Here is a 16781-nt window from a genome sequence, read left to right on the forward strand (position 1 = left end):
GATTTTTTGCCCTTATCTAAGAAGACTAAGGGTCCAACCTTACCTTCCCTAAGATCAGGGGTGTGGTTAAAAGATAGTAGAGAGAAAGAGCCAGGTTTAGCAGTAGATTGAGTCTTGAATAAAGGAGAGAGGAGCCCACCAGAGGCCAGGGATGGAAGGGGAGGGGGGAGAAAATGGAGATTATGACGACAATGACAATGACAATCTTTATTCATCTCGCAGGGAGAAATTTGTCTTGGTCGTTAACAATGGCAGTAGACGTTACAAAAGTTAGACTTAAAGGTGCACTCACGCAAACGCACAACAAGACAGGACATTATGCCAAGTAAATACATGTCTCACGGGCTGGGACAACCCGCTCCGTAACACATTCATTCTCTCTCTCTTTCATTTGTAGCACTGTGTGTTCAGTAACCTCACTGCAGTTGGTACGAATGAATTTCTATATCTGTCTGTTCTTGCTTTTTTGGAAATGTATCGTTTACTGCGGGTCGATAGTTGAAATTCCGATGTCAGTGGGTGGCTATGGTCACTAAGCATTATTTCCGAATTATTTCATATTTCATTATGGTGAAAGGAGAAATTTTTTTTTCATCACTGCCAACTGTCAGGTTTTGAACTCAAGACATACTTTGTATTCAGACACCAACAGTAACTAGGTGACACCACAAGAACAATCCAATCATTATCTAGGACAGTGAATGAGAAAACGGACAAACATGAAATCCCCATTACTTACATTTCCAGAAAAAAAGTTAATTCACACTCTAAGGTCTGTTTAGTTTTCAAACATTTAATCCAAAAAACAAACTGACAAAGGCATATATTTATTGTAGCAGGGGAGACTATGAATGGTACAAAAGATAGCTGAAGTATGATGAGCTTTAACTAACTGATACCGATATTGTGCAGCTGTCAACATTAATGTCACAAGAAAATAGCATCAATTTTCAAAGACAGCACTGAAAATCATAAAACCAATCAAATGCATCCTCAGTAAGTTTACAGATAGGTCAGACTATATCTGCGGATTGCCCCGTCCCGACATGCTGTGTAGATACTGGTGCCATCGCTGCACACTTTGTACAAAGGGTCACAATCTGAACCAGTAAGTTCTGTGCTTGTGGCCCAATCATCACTGACATGGAAACAAGAACCGTCACCTGAACACATGGACAAGAAACCAGCTTTAAAGATAAAATTCCCATTATAACAATAACAGTTGTGACAATTTTTATAGCACCTGATCCCTAAAAACCTGTAAGTTTAAGTGCTATACATTGCAGAAATATCACTCAACTGGCAAATCAAAGGACGGAAAATGCACATTGTGAGCATGGGTAAAAGTTGGTCACAACCATTTTGCCTAAAAACTTTAAAACTCATAGCATCTCAAGGGGCGTTGCCTGAAAAGGTAATTGAATCACCCCTGTACTGTCGATTTACGCTCGAACTCGAGCAGCGAAGATAAAAAGTCGTACAATTTAAATTACATCCATCATGTTTTGAGTGACTCAATTTCCACAAGGAAATTACAATATCATGAATTTATAACATTCCTTTTCAGTGTCTGGCGTATCTGGTTAGGTTTTGCAAAACTGCTAACATCTGTGTGGGATCAGCCATCTAATCAAAGTATCATACCTCTATTTTACCCCCATTCAGCCCAGTGATCAAGTGTATGATGAAGATACTGGAATTTAAAACACAGAAAAGACATTTTTTATACTTTATACTTACCAGTAGAGACAAAAAATCCTCCTTTGTGGGCCAGAAGGGACAGCACTGGACCCCGCGACTCCTTCCAGCTGGTTAGTGGGGTGCTGCAAGGAAACAAAGTGGGGGGGGGGGGGGGGGGGGGGGGGGAAGAGGATCAACAACAGATCTTTGCTATCAGTATCAAATTCAGTATGTATTAGATGTGAAGCATTTTAAAGTGACCATCTTCTTCAAGACAACCTGCATTGTCATTCTTGATGAAAAAGTAATTACAATATCCTTAAGTCTGACATGATAAAAGCAAAATATACGTATAGCTTGAGTGGGAGATTAGATGGATTAAAGAAGACGCCAAAATCAACCAAAATTCTCAATTTATCTCTCGTGAAAATTGAAGAGTTCAAAATTACGACAGTCAAAACAATGCTACAACTATTATTATATCATAACAACACTTTATAAAAGCAAAAGAAACTAGACTGGAAAGGGGGATAAAACATGTACAGATCCCATTTTTATGGTATCCTTTTGTTCAGGATGAACTTGGCACATATCTCACAATAGCCACAAACATAATATATGTTTCAATAATTTACTGATATGAATGATGGTTAGGGGCTATGTGCTTACAGTCACACACCTAGAAAAGATCATAAGCAGTAAAAATCAAATATACCATTTCTAAGATGGTTTGAAAACTAAGACACTAAGAGTGGCTTGAGTTGAAAATAAGCCTCCATAACACAGCAGCGGTCAACCTGGTACAATGACAGAAACAGAATGACTTTTGACACTGATGGTCACATCATCTACTTAATCGTGCCAACCACTCCTTGATCAAAAATCGAAGTTTTCCTTAAAATCCTCCCAAAAAATATAAGTTTGAGAGAAAAAAACTTGAGATTCCAGATCCCCAATTAGATTAACATTGCGACAGAGGAAAATGCGTGTGATTCACAAATACAGCCAAGTAAAAATGTGTGTTTTCCCGTCAATCACAATTAGTCATGCAAATATTGCAAATTAACATAAATAATAATAAATCAGTCTAAAATGTTCATGTCATTTACAATAAGTTGCTTCCACCCTGACAGAAATGGCATCTTTAAAAAAATTCAGATTTAATCGAAATCCGATCTGTGTTCTTAACTTTGACAGGAAAAAAAATAATGAGAGAGCTCCGATTTAATGGGAATTATGTCTCATGCAGAGACAAAAACAGAATGACCTCTGAATTCTGACCCAGTGATGGTCTCATCTAATGCAGGGACAAAAGCAGGATGTCGAGCACAAGAAACAGATAGAGAGGAAAAAATGGTCACGCTACAGGTATAAGAAGAAGTGTTTCACTAACTAAAAAGCATGTTAAAAGGGGAGGTCACGTTTAAAGTTTGACTAGCACTCTTCATGACACTGAACTGAAAACCAACCCCACTGAAACAAGCGACCTAATCGCATGCTTTTTTACTTTGCTTATTAGCATCATGAGCACAACCTATCAGAAGAGTGAAAGATGAACATTAATAAGGAAAGGTAAAAACGTTTTACTATGACCCTGAAAAAGATAAAACGAAAAAAAAAAGTTGACAAGGTTATGTTTCCAATCGTAAGTTATAATTATAAGGCATCTATTCTGATCAGTGAATTCTCCTGAACTACACACATAACATTGTACCTGGTATTTCTGAGGTCAAGAACATAGACGCGTCCTTCTTGTGTCCCGCACACAGCAAACACTTCAGAGACAAACGTGCACGCATTTACAGCAGAGTCGCAGTTTAGGCAAAATATCTGAGGATGGATGCGTAAAAGACAGGCAGTCAAGGTATTGTCATGATTACACTCAAGAAGTCTGTTACAGCCCAATACCGCTTTAACAGATAGCTGAAGTAACTTTATAAATAAATATTAGACCGGCTTTTAAACAATTATTAAGGTGGATTATTTAATTTCATCCATAGCCCAAGCCGTCGGGTTAGTTAATCCCTTTTATTTTTATCTCCAGCTAATCACTCAAAATAGTATTTCAGCAATATGCTCGCTTGAATTGGTCTTCAGTTAGGTAGATCTTTTTTTTGGGTCCCAGCACCTCTTCTTCTTTACAAGTCCCCACAGTTAAGTTGGAACTTATGATGAGCAGATTTTTTCCACTCCTTCGATGGCATCAACTTATTCGTAGTTTGCTGTTTGATAAAATGTTGTCAAAGTCGAGTCTCTCCTTGATTTTTTCCATTCCAGAGGGGTATCCATGGTTGAGCCAGACCAGAGAGACATAAATGTGTCAGACTAATGTGGCATTGAGGAGGCCAGCTACCTGATAAAACGCAGGGTAACAGATAACTATCGTAACTCTGGGTTTTTTTAATTTATAAGGAGCAAAAAATTGACTTTTCACCACTATAACCATAAACAGTACCTGGAATTTCAATTTAAAGAGTATTTTCACAAAATAAATTGCATGACTCTAAGGTTTTTACAGAGCACGCACACCTTCCCAGTGCCTTGGAATATATATGTCAAAAAATCATTTTTGCCCAAACCCCAAGGAACAATATTTGAGCTGCTACCCTGTGAAAAGTTTTTAAAAAAAATTGACATGTCAACTCAATATCACCGAATGCCAGGTTCTAAACTCACTCACCGTAAGAGAAGGGACATAATTCCTTATGAATTAGCTATTTTTTCTTTTATGTAAACAAACTGTTTCTTGATCTATTACAAATCCTATTTTATTAGGTGGGGACTATTGAATCTAGATTCAAGCTCAAATTAAAGAAACTTCAAGAAATCAAGGAAAAAAGTTTCAGATTCAAACAACCTTTCTCTAGTTTCCCGTATCCAAATTTTCCTTCATAAAAAGCAACAAGAAAATTCTGGTTGTGACTAATCCAAAGTGAGAAACTATTGAGTGAAAAAAGTATATGTTTTGCATGAGACACACTGTACCATTTTCATAATAAATATATATATATATTTTATATTTATATATAATATAATTGATTATATATATCAACGGTTGACACTGAAAAGGTTAAATTCATATGTGGGGGAACTCTGTGCCATAACTTTCCAAAGAGGAAATTTACTCATTAATCTGATCCGTACGCCTTGCGTAGCAGTCTATCAAAATTATTTTTTGAGAAATGCTGACAGTTTCAAAGAGATCTTCGTACTAGAAGTAGTCTAAAATGTGAAGAATACAACCACGGGGGTACAAAAGGACCCCAGGGAGTACAGATAGGGTTAAACAAAAGGTAAAGGTCTCTCTGACAAGTATAATTACAGACAAAAAACCATCAGAACTTGACAAAATGAACAGTTTTGTAAACATTTTTGTAAGAGTTTTATAGAACTTGCAACACAATTAGGTCACATAAGTGCCAAATATTAGAGGTATTACAAGAGAGTAACAAACACGAAAAAGGAGAGATAATTGTGTCCTTGCCGGTCAATATTAGTCATATGAAGGAAATTTCAAAACTGAGTTAACATTATTTTTTTAAAAACTATCACCTTTTCCCTAAAATTTTAAAAAAGAAAGAAGTAATTATGACAATATTTGACGAAAGTACAGAACTTTTAATTGTACGAGGTGAAGAAACACGAAAAGGAGAAAATGGCCTCTGAAGTTGAGTAACATGTTTCCATAGCAAGAGAGAGACTTGAAATTTTACCAGTTATCTTGGCTATGCCACTAAAAGGTAACACACAGAAGTAGAAAACTATTCATAAACAGAAAAAAAACTTATAGACAAAACAACATTTTCACGAGAATGGACTTCCAAGTCAAATCAACAAAATGTTAGCATTATACTAGGTACTAGATACTAAATTTTCAAAGTAGCTGTATGTCAAATTCATCAATCTCATATGGAAGGCCTGTGACTCCTGAGACTTTTGGTACCATACTTTTACCTCTCAGTCAATTTTAAGAGAATGGCAGCTATTTCAATTTAACATGATAATCAAAATATTGCTTAAGTCGTTAACTGGCTGCAACCCCATGTTTGACAGATAATAAAAGAGTACCAAGTGCACCAAACATCTTTACATTACCAGAATACAATCTCTATAACCAAGAAATGAAGCCTAATTTTTTCAAGACAGTGAGATCCTTACAAATCAGTACTTTATTGCCTCAAACACAATGATCTGTCGTTATTTCAATAAAAACACTGAGCATTGTCCCGGCTGGCGCCACACCAGCCCTCGCGGTGAGCGAGTCGGCTCAATACTGGAGTATACTGAGTGTTCCCGATAGTTTCGCGGAAGGATTCATGCTAAATAATTCCAAGCCGATGACTTGAATAGAAAAAGAACTGTTCTTTTTATTTTGTACCTTTTTTAGCCGGTATTTAATAATAATAATAATAAATGACATTTATATAGCGCTCAACCCCGAATAAAGTACACAGGCTCTGAGCGCTTTACAATACAGTACAACATACAACAGTAACATGAAACGTGTTCTGACTAAAGAAAATTATTCCAAATATTCATCTTATTAATTTAAAAACAGAAACGACTTCAGCTGACATTTGAATGAATCAAAAGATTTGATTTCTCTCAACGTACTTGGTAAAGCATTCCAGATCTTAGGGCCTTGGTATTCAAATGCCCTTTCACCCATTGTTTTAAGTTTCATAGATGGTAAAATAAATTGTTTTGTCAGCTGATGATCTTAAACTGTGAGTTGGAATGTACAGTCTTAACAGATTTGATAAATATGATGGTGCATTATCATTCAAACATTTGTGACATATGGTGGCCAACTTGTACACAATCCTTTTCTCAACAGGAAGCCAATGCAAAGTTCGTAAAAGAGGTTTAGCAGAGTCTCGCTTTCTTTTCCGTAAAACTAAACGTGCTGCATTGTTTTGGACAGTTTGAAGTCTTTTAACTTTCTCCAGTGATATTCCTGATAACAAGGAGTTACAATAATCGAGTTTTGATAAAATTAAGCTAGTTACTAGTAAAGCAGTATACTTGGTATTGATCAGATGACGTATTTTACTAATTTTTCTTATTTCTAAATACATGCAGCTGATCAGATGATTTACCTCAGCCGACATTGACAAACTAGAATCAAAATAGATGCCAAGATTCTTAACTTTTCTTGAAAATAAAATTTTTGCATCACCAATTTTAATGTGATCATGGTCAACCTCTTTAACAGACTTTGCACTGCCTGCCAGAATGACTTCTGTTTTATTATCATTTAACATCAATTCATTTTTGTTCATCCAGTTTTTCACTAAGGCAATACAATTTTCAGCACGATGGACAAGTTCATCTAAGCTGGTAAACAATGTTGAACCATAAATTTGGGTATCATCAGCATAGAAATGGTATTTTAAGTCATATTCAACTATTTACTTGACAAGTGGTTGAGTATAAATGGTGAACAAAACTGGACCAAGGACTGAGCCCTGGGGGACCCCATACTTAAGAGCATGATCTGATGACTTAAGCCCTTTAATAAAAACAGATTGGTAACGATTTAACAGGTAAGAAGAAAACCAGCTAAGGGCAGTCCCAGATAATCCAAAAGACACTTCCAATCGCTTCAATAAAATGTGATGGTCAATTGTATCAAAAGCTGCTGATAAATCTAAAAGGCTCAGCAAAACAACTTTTCCTGAATCACAATCAGTAAGCACGTCATTCATGACTTTAAGAAGTGCTGTTTCTGTGCTGTGGTTAGCTCGATAATGTATTTTACATATTTCGTGTTAAAAAGGGTCTTTGAAAACTAAGAGGCTTTTTAAAAACTTTTCTATCCAAACGCCAAAGTCCAAAAATATATCACAGGAAACCATGCTCAAAGCTGTATAGTTCTCCGCCAATGAAAAGACTGTATTTAACCGTCAATCTTTCTGCAAAGCATTCGAATGCATGGGTGTCAATTTTGAACCGGCCGACCTCACATTCCGACAACGAGGGGCTTCCCTTTCCACTGCAATTCTCTAGCTCCAAATAATCCGACATACAAACAACTTACACTATTATAATGAAGAAAATCTGAACTTTTTGAAAGAGTACAGCATTTGGTGTCTTATAGCAAAAGAGCAAAGAAAGAGCGATCTGAGTTATCCCCATTTCACCAAAATCACGCGCTCGGCAGGCTGCGAGTTGGCTTACGGTTTGCAATAGCACCATAAACACACCAGAACAAACACACACACACACACACACACACAAACACACCAAGACACACACACACGCACATAGACCGCCTCGGTGGCCTCTTGGTAAGGAGCCTGCTTTGAGAGATCTAGAAGAAGGTTAATTAATCTTTTAAAGGCACTAAAACACAATAAAAATGAACTTTTTAAGTCAATCCAAGAGTAAATTATACCGTTCTTACCCTATTTAATCTATCAGAGTGCTCAGTCGAGCACAGTGACCACAAGTTGTTTACATTTTAGATCATACAAGCTCGAAAAGGGGTCAAAATCTTTTTAAAAAGTTGCAAAAGAAGAACGTTGAAGCAAAGATTCCCTACTACCATCTTTGGTCGAAGCAAAGGTAGCCTAGTGGTTTTATAATCTCACAGCTACACACCAGCTACGTCCAAATTCCTTTATCTCATCACCCGAGCTCACAACAAACCACACACACCTCCAAAATAAATCAAAATAAGATATTTATAATCGATTATAGTTGTTTATTTTGATCTTAAAGGAAGCAGAATATATCAAACTTTCATAAGATTAAAAAAAAAAAAATTCATGGAAAGTCACTATTTTGCTTTTCGAGCCTCATACCTGATAAAAGCACACTGCGTCTTACGACTGATATTGAGCAGGGGAGTCAGACATAAGAACGATAGACTTTTTATAGGAAAGAAGGAGCTAACCACACCACAACTAGGTAGCGTAAACACGGCCTCGCGGGCACTCGCGGCCTTCCGAGCGCATGGTATCCGTGAAATCGGGGTAATTCAGATCGCTGTTTCTATGCTCTTTCATTATAAAACACCAAATGCCGTACATCCTGTAAAAGTTGAGCTTTTCCTTGTTACAATGGTGTAAATTGTTTATATGTCCGATTATAAGGAGCTGGAGAATCGCCGAGGAAAGCGAAGCCCCTTGCGGTCAGAACGCAAGGTCGGCCGGTTAAAAAATTGGCACGCGTGCATTCAAATGCTTTACAGAAAGATAGAGGCTTAAATACCGTCTTTTCATTAGCAGAGAACTGAAGAGCTTTGGACGGGCTTTACTGTGGTATATATTTGGCCTATGGTGTTTAACTAGAAAACTTTTTAAATGTCGTCAAAGTTTTCAAAGATAATTTTTTACACGAAATATGTAGGCTCAAAAAAGGTATCAATAGAAAGATCAGTTCATTTTCTATTAGAATAAAGTAATCGGCTTGGAACTGTTTTTCATCACTCCTTCCGCGAAACTCGGAAAGCATGTGACCCCCCACGCGGGGAGCGCTCAGTACACTACAGTATAGAGACGACTCGCTCGCCGCGGGGGGGCTGGTGGGGTACCGGCCGGGTCAACGCTCGCTCGGTGTTTTTGTCACAATAACAACAGATCATCGTGTTTGCGGTGATAAAATACTGATTTGTAGTGGTCTTACAGTCTTGAAAAACATTAGGCTCCTTACCTATGTTATAGTTATTGTACTCAGTTAATGTGGAGATGTTTGGTGCCCTTGGTACTCTTTTATTATCTGTCAAACATGGGGTTGCAGCCAGAGAGCAACTTTAACAAATTTGACCAAATTTTGAACAGCTACCATTTTCTGAAAAATCAACTGACAGGTTAAAAAATGGTACCAAAATTCTCAGGAGATATAGGCCTTTCATATGGAACAGATAAATTTGGCATATAGCTACTCTGAAAATTTAGTTTCAGGTACCTACAAGAACACCTGCTAACCACCCACCTGAAACTTTCATACGCCTTTTCTTTTATGCAATGTCTAAAGACTCTTTCCATCATAATTTAATTGAAGGATTTTAAAATCTCAGCCCAAACCAAAATAAAATGAGAGGTGGGGATTAAAAAAAATTTCCCTAAAAACAATGGACCCATCTCTATCATGGGAAACAACACGAAAACTCGGAGGCTATGGAAGCTACAGGACTACATGTATGACACAACCTCCGTGGTCAGTCCTCCCAACAGCTCACCTGTTCCCGGGACTGCAAGCCGAAGCCCTGCACAGATCTGTTCTCACATCCCAGGAGTAGCATCTTCCCATCTGTGGAGACCTCTCGATCACCTGAGAAAGACCACGACACAGAGATGGTTGTGGAGACTGGACACTCATGGCCACCACTTGGTTTACTTGAATTACTACATTTTGCTTATGTCCCCAGACTAGATGCTTTAATGTTGAGTTTTTAGTGTCTCCAGAGATTAAATTATCAACTGTGCTCTATGCCCCTGGATAAAAAAAATTAGCTGTGATCATGTCCCCAAACTATATGATTTGATATTGTCTCTATCTCCAGGTGACAAGACTTAATGTTATCTCTATCTCCAAATAACATGGCTTGATACATTAAAACATTGGTTGTTTTTTTAAAAAATGGCCTTCTTCCAGAATGCTGCCTCGAGAATGAGTTGTGGAAAAGAGATCTTTTCCTTCGTAAAATAAGGCATAGAGTTAGTCATCTTACTCAGGGCATTGTTTGCTGGTCCAAGATCAATGGAGTTTTCTGGAGAGCCAAGAGAGCAGCAGTTGACATCCCCTCTGAGTTCCTCAAACGTCGTCAGGCACTGTTGCTGCCCAACATCCCACAACTTGGCAGTTCCATCTCGACTTGTTGTTATCACATTTCGACCTCGATCTACAATTGCTGTGTCTAGAATTGCTGCCACGTAATAAAATATGAAGGTGATTAGAAGATAATGAAGTGGGAGATTAGTTAGAGACAAAGCATCAGCACTAGTGTGTACACTGTAACACCACAGCCCCTGAATTAATACTGACTAAAACCTACAAATCACTTGCAGTATGAACTAAGAAAATATACTTATATATTTGCATCAATGTAAATGAAGTTCTCCAAGTTGTTGATACATTTTCCCCCTATTCTTACTGTGTGATCTGTGGATGGTTCCAGTACGTGTTGAAAAATAAAAATTTAATAGACACTTATTTATTATAATATTAAAAAGACAAACTTTTTTCTTTTGAACCTAGAGCTTGGAGATCTAGGAGGGAAAAAACCCCATTGAAACAGACAACGTCAACAGTGCGCTGATATATTAACCTGACTCACAACAAGCTATTTTAAAACACCTGCCTTAACAAACATTGTGTCCTTAGTTACTGTCAGGACATTATCTTGAACTGCACATGCTAGAGGGATGTACCGTCAGGAATGAACAACTCAAACATGTCGGGGATTGACAAATTATTTGACAAATTCATAAATTCAGGTTGGCCGAGAATGAAAAAATTTATAGAGATATTAATCAGGTAATGGTAACTTGTAGGCCAACTAGCTATCCGTAATTTCACTTGTCCATGTTCGTATTATCTGTACCCAGCTGTATCTATCCCTGTGTCCATTCATCTAGCCAACAAAACCCATAAAGTGGAAAAACTCCCAACAGAAAGTGGCATAGGTACTTATGGTTTACCTGCCTTGTGACCCGTCATAGTGGCTGCACAGGCTCCAGTCTCCACTGACCACACCTTGACCATCATATCAGAACCAGCTGAGAGCACCACAATACCCGAGGGGAAAAATCGGCAGGTGTAGACATCACCCACGTGTCCCTCAAGCTTTCTCTGTAAAGAAACAAAAGCAGTATACCATGAAGCCCAAGTTTTATGTACAGTCTAAACATCTCTACAATTCAGATCATTAAAGGAAAATGGGGTAAATGGACAACTGCATCCTAACAGAGAAATGGCCACACTAAATATAATATCTTCCAAACATGGGAATCGAACAGATTTCAAAGCGGTAAACCATTCACTACAGAGAAAGGTAGCCGATGTTCATAAACCTAAATGTTGCCCAACTTCCACTAAAATCTCTCCTCCCTATGGCCAAGGAATTTTATAGATGCTGATGGCCGAGTCAGTATGGGGTAATTGTAATAGCCAACACAGTAGATGTAAGTAGTTTCCCAAAGCTAGATGGACAAGAATACAGAAAACAACAGTGTAAAGGGAAAAATCAACAATGGAGTCCTGACTTCAATCTTCCACTGCCTGTAAAGTTGTAAGCGCATAAAGCAGGCTAAAGACTGTGAATGTGCGCTATTTAAAAGCATTAATCAATATCATTATTATCATATTATTGTGTTGCCTGTTTCCAGGACCCATGACCTTGTACCCCTGTATGCTACAAACAACCCAGCCCCAGATTTCTGGTGGCCTTGACCCCACAACTCACCCGTACTTCTCCTGTGTCTGTCTGCCACAGTCTCAAGTTTCCCTCAGAGTCACTGGACACGCCCAAACCACCTGATGAGGTGTCCAGACCTGTCACCTGTCAAATGGTAAAGCCGACCATTATCAATGGCATCATTACATACTAAAAGGTTGCAGTTTCTATGTCTGTTTCCAACAGAGATTTCAAAAGTTTCCAACAAAGATTTCAAAAAGGCAAAAATTGTTTAAATTGTACGTGAAAAACATAATTGTAAATACATGTCAAGAAAGTGGTAATTTATTCTTTTTAATGGACACAATTTCAAGTTTTGCTTTGTTTTAGTAAAAGTTTTACGGCACTCGCAACTGCATAAGGTCATATAAGCGAGTGAAAAAAAGTAGGTTCTATTCACAAGAGTACACTCAGGCCAACACCTCTACTAAAATGCTAAAAAATTTGATGTAAATAAATTCTAAATTTAAAATAAGTTTTTAAATAACAATAAAATTTTAAACAATCTTATTCATGATTTTCCATAAAAGCCTTTACAAAATCAAGTATTTTGTTGGGATCAACTACAAAAAACAGATCTTGCAATTTTTTGCATCTAAAATATTTCCTTCGGGTCTCTCCAAAGTATAGACATTCAGTTAAAACGTGTCTAATGGTAAAATCTGTTTCGCACACAGAACGGTTTCTCATCTCCCTGAAGGAGGTATTTATGTGTCAGGGACGTGCGCCTCAAGCGTAATCGAGTAAAAATAACTTTGTCTCTTCTGGAGAGGCCTGAAGGATTTCGCGGACCCAGTTTGGGCTTGATGTTGTGTAGTTTATTGTCTTCTTGTTTTTTCTAACACGTCTCCAACAGACTGGAGGTGTAGTTTTTTACTTTATTTTTAAAGTCAGTCTGTGGTAGAGTGTTCGTCGTTGATCTCAACAGAAGGGACAAGGATTCCTTCGCCAGGAGGTCCACTTGCTCTTTTCCTCGGATACCCACATGGCTAAGTAGCCATGCGAATATGATACTTTTCCCGGTTTCAGCCAAAGCATGCATTTTTTGTTGTAACCTAACTATTTTTGTGTGTAAGAGTGTGTAGTTTGTAAGTGAGGTGATGCAAAACAGAGAGTCAGATAGGATAAGGAAAGAATTGTTAGGAGAATTTTCTATGAGTGCCATGTCAATGGCCATGGCCTGTGCAGAGAAAATGGAGGCTTCGGGATGGAGTCACCTCCTGTTGTGTACTGTTTGAGGATAGGGCAGCGGAGCCCACAACGGAGTCAGATTTAGAGCCATCTGTCAAGATTAGCTCCGCACCGGGGTATATAAGTTTTTCGTATTCTGCTTTAAATTTCAAAACAGAATATGAAAAACTTAAATGTTTTGGTGTTTGTGCTTGCTTTGGTGTGTGAGGTCAGCTGTAAGTCTATTTTTGCCTTGGTGAGGCGCCATGGAGGGAGATCGGGGAAAAGAAATTGTTGGATGTCTTGTTTGGAAAATTGTATGTTTTTAAGGACCTCAAGGACTCCGAGGCCGGAGGGTTTGATGAGTTTTTCGTTGTTTTGGAATTTGTTTATGGTGTCTGGGTTTGTTCTGAAAATACATTCGTGTGCTGAGTTCTCTGGTGTTGAGCTTTATTTAATTGCGTATTGTAGGGAGAGTTGTGTGCGTCTGAGTGTGAGTGATGGTTTGTTTGCCTTGGCCTGGAGGCTCTCCACTGGAGAAGTGCAGAAAGCCCCTAGGGCGAGGCAGAGTCCTTGGTTTTGTACTGGGTCTAGCATTTTCAGGACGTAGGGTTTTGCCGATCCATAGACCTGACAGCTGTAGTCAAGCCTGAATCGGACAAGGGAGATGAATAGATGGAAAAGGTGTTTTGAGTCCCCGCCCCACTCTGGATGCGATAAAATTTCCAAAGCGTTTAACGCTACGCTTTCTGGCACCTCACACGAAGGTCTTTTATGTGTGGAACGAATATGAGTTTCTCGTCAAAATATAATGCCGAAGAAACGAGCCTGGTCCTGGATGGAAATCCTTTCCCTGTATAGCGACAAATCCAGCAGCAGTACACGTCTGCCTGATCGGCAGAAGTGCACTGCAACCCTCTTTGACGGGTAAAACTTGAAACCGTTATTATTTGCCCATTTCTCAAGCTGTGCAGCTACATTTCCATAGAATAGATCTTAGTTGAGGATTTTTCCAATAACAGCATATTAGGAAGTCGTCAACGTATAACAAGCTGTCTATGCTATTTTGGAGGGTCTTAACGATGGAATCTATTTTAATTTCGAATAGGAGAGGAGAAAGGATGCTTCCCTGGGGAACACCTTCCTCCTGCAGGTGGGGGTCTGAAAGGGGGGATCCGACACGAATCTGGAAGGAACGGTTCTTCAGGAAATTGTCAATGAAGGCAGGGAGGTGGCAGCGTATGCCGAGAGCGTGCAGGTCTCTGAGAATGCCATACTTTCAGGTTGTGTCGAAGGCTTTTTCTAAGTCAAAGAAGATGGCGATCATGTGGCCTCCTTCGGCAAACGTCTTGCGTATAAAGGTCTCTAGGCGGACCAGGTGATTCAGAGTGGATCTTGTTTTCCTGAATCCGCACTGGAGATCAGTCAGCGAGCCTGTCATCTACAGAAACCGCAAGAGTCGCATGTGAATCCTTTTTTCTATAAGCTTGCATAGACAGCTCGTCAGTGCAGGACGGGTGTGTGTGGTCTTTGTTGTTAGGTTTGGGTATTGGAATGACAGTGGCGAGACGCCAAGACTCCGGAAAGGAGTGCCACCGCCACATGTCATATGTCTAGGAGTGTAAGTGTTTCTGAGGGAAAGTGTCTATAAAATGATCTGGTTGTGGATGTCATCCGGACCTGGGGCTGTGTGGCCCAGGTCTGAGATGCACAATGTTAGTTTGTCTTATGTGAAGTCTGAGTTGTAGGGTTCAGTGCTGTTTGAGTGGAAGTTCAGGTGTTGTTGTTCTCTGTTAGTTTTGATGTTTTGGAAAGTGATGTTGTAGTTTGCTTTGGATGAGTTTTTGGAGGGAGATGTAGCTATTCTGTTTGCAATGTCTACCTGTGTTTCAGCTGTGGTTCCATCCGGCCTCTGGACGTGCCGTATGATGTCAGCGCATCTACCCAAATTTTTTTTAGCGATTTTAAAAACTTGGTTGATTTTGGAGATTAATTTTCTGAACGACTGTCTTTTGCTCTCCCTGAGGCATCTACGTGCCTCAGTTCGAGGCATCTACGTGTCTCAGTTCCAGCTTTTAGTAAATTCATTTTGTTTTCTGTGGTGGTGTTGTCGACTGCCCTTCGGTATGCTGCCTTCTTTTTCTTTACTGCATCATCACATTCCCCAGAGAACCAGATCTTGTTCTAGCAGGGTTTTGGAGATGTTTTTCATATGTGTTTGTGGCATATTTCTAGAAGCGTTTCGTGGAATTTGTTGTAGTTGAGATTGCAAGTGGGATTCAGAATCTGGGAACATTCAATGGCGAACCCGTCCCAGTGTGCTTTTTTGTAGTTGAAGCGTTCTGTAATCGGGTCGTTTTGGAGGCTATTGTTGTTAAGAAGAATTGGGAAAAGGGTCCATGCAGTCATCCAGCACAGACCACTCAAGATCTGGGACTAGGCCAGGGGTACAAAAAAGGTGAGGTCTAGGGATGAAGTGCCAAAAGTGGATCTGTTTCTGTAAGCGCAGGACCTATCATTTAAGAGGCAGATGTTATTATGGAATAAAAAATCTTCTATTATTTTTCCTTTCTGGTCTATGGGTTTGTCTCCCCATAGGGGGCTGAGGGCATTAAAGTCACCTAGCAAAATAAAGGGCTTTGGGAGCTGGAGCTTTAAATCGTTTAGTTGAGTTATTTTGAGGGGGTAATTTGGTGGGATATAGACAGAGCAGATCGTGATTGGTCTGTGCAGGGTGACCTGAACGGCAATAGCCTGGAGGGTCGTCCTAAGATGTACTTGTCTGTGAAGTGTGTTGTTGTCAGTGTGGATTGTGGTTCCACCTGTAGCAATCTGGTTCTCCGTGTAAATGTGATCTTACTCAGTAAATCCTCTTAAGTCTATGGTTGAAGCCACAAGTGGGCACAGTGTGGACTGTAAGTGTTGCTATTCAGCAATGGAAGGTCGGAGTCCACCAACATTCCATTGCAGTACTGCCATTATATATGGCTTTTTAAATTTCAAGTTTGTCACCTACAAACACTAAACACAGATATTACAAGTCTACTTTCACAAAATGCATCAATCAGCAAGATGCCTTGGAGGCTGTAACATTAGTCATGATGGCTCTCAGTATGGCTGTATTCTCCAAAGAAAAGTCCCTGTCATGTACGTCTCAAAAGTGTAAAAATAGTGTACTGGGCATGACTTCGTTTGTGATTTACCTGCTTGTTTGGGTTGTGAATGGCTGAGAATGTGATGGTTGGAGCAACAAACTTCCTTGACAAACTTGCTGTTTCCCCATTGTAGGCGATAACAACACTTTTCTGAGGAAACAGAACAACATAATGTCCAGGATGTGAGACACAACAGAATGCACAAAGTCCTGGAAAATAAATGAGTGGCAAAGATGAGAGGAAATGATGGACAAGCAGAAAGGAAGACATAGAAAGTGCAAAAATAAACTCATTGTCTCTTATAATTAGATTAACAGAATATCTATCTATCTATCTATCTATCTATCTATCTATCTATCTATCTATCTATCTAT

The 16781-nt window shown here is 39.1% G+C and overlaps 1 protein-coding gene across 1 annotated transcript in view; it reads right to left on the reverse strand.

The window, feature by feature from the left end:
• Positions 1 to 773: 773 nt before the first annotated feature.
• Positions 774 to 16781, reverse strand: part of LOC101848965 (proteasomal ATPase-associated factor 1) — a 20582-nt gene continuing 4574 nt past the window's right edge. The window contains exons 4-11 of the mRNA XM_005097105.3: positions 16456 to 16557; positions 12092 to 12187; positions 11328 to 11478; positions 10358 to 10552; positions 9866 to 9957; positions 3395 to 3510; positions 1741 to 1823; positions 774 to 1163 (exon numbers count right to left, since the gene is read on the reverse strand). Coding sequence (XP_005097162.1) covers positions 1003 to 1163; positions 1741 to 1823; positions 3395 to 3510; positions 9866 to 9957; positions 10358 to 10552; positions 11328 to 11478; positions 12092 to 12187; positions 16456 to 16557 — 996 coding nt within the window. The 3' untranslated portion in view covers positions 774 to 1002. The remainder of the gene's footprint in view (positions 1164 to 1740; positions 1824 to 3394; positions 3511 to 9865; positions 9958 to 10357; positions 10553 to 11327; positions 11479 to 12091; positions 12188 to 16455; positions 16558 to 16781) is intronic.

The sequence above is a fragment of the Aplysia californica genome, unplaced genomic scaffold (assembly GCF_000002075.1).
Source record: "Aplysia californica isolate F4 #8 unplaced genomic scaffold, AplCal3.0 scaffold00146, whole genome shotgun sequence".
NCBI classification, from domain to species: Eukaryota; Metazoa; Mollusca; class Gastropoda; order Aplysiida; family Aplysiidae; genus Aplysia; species Aplysia californica.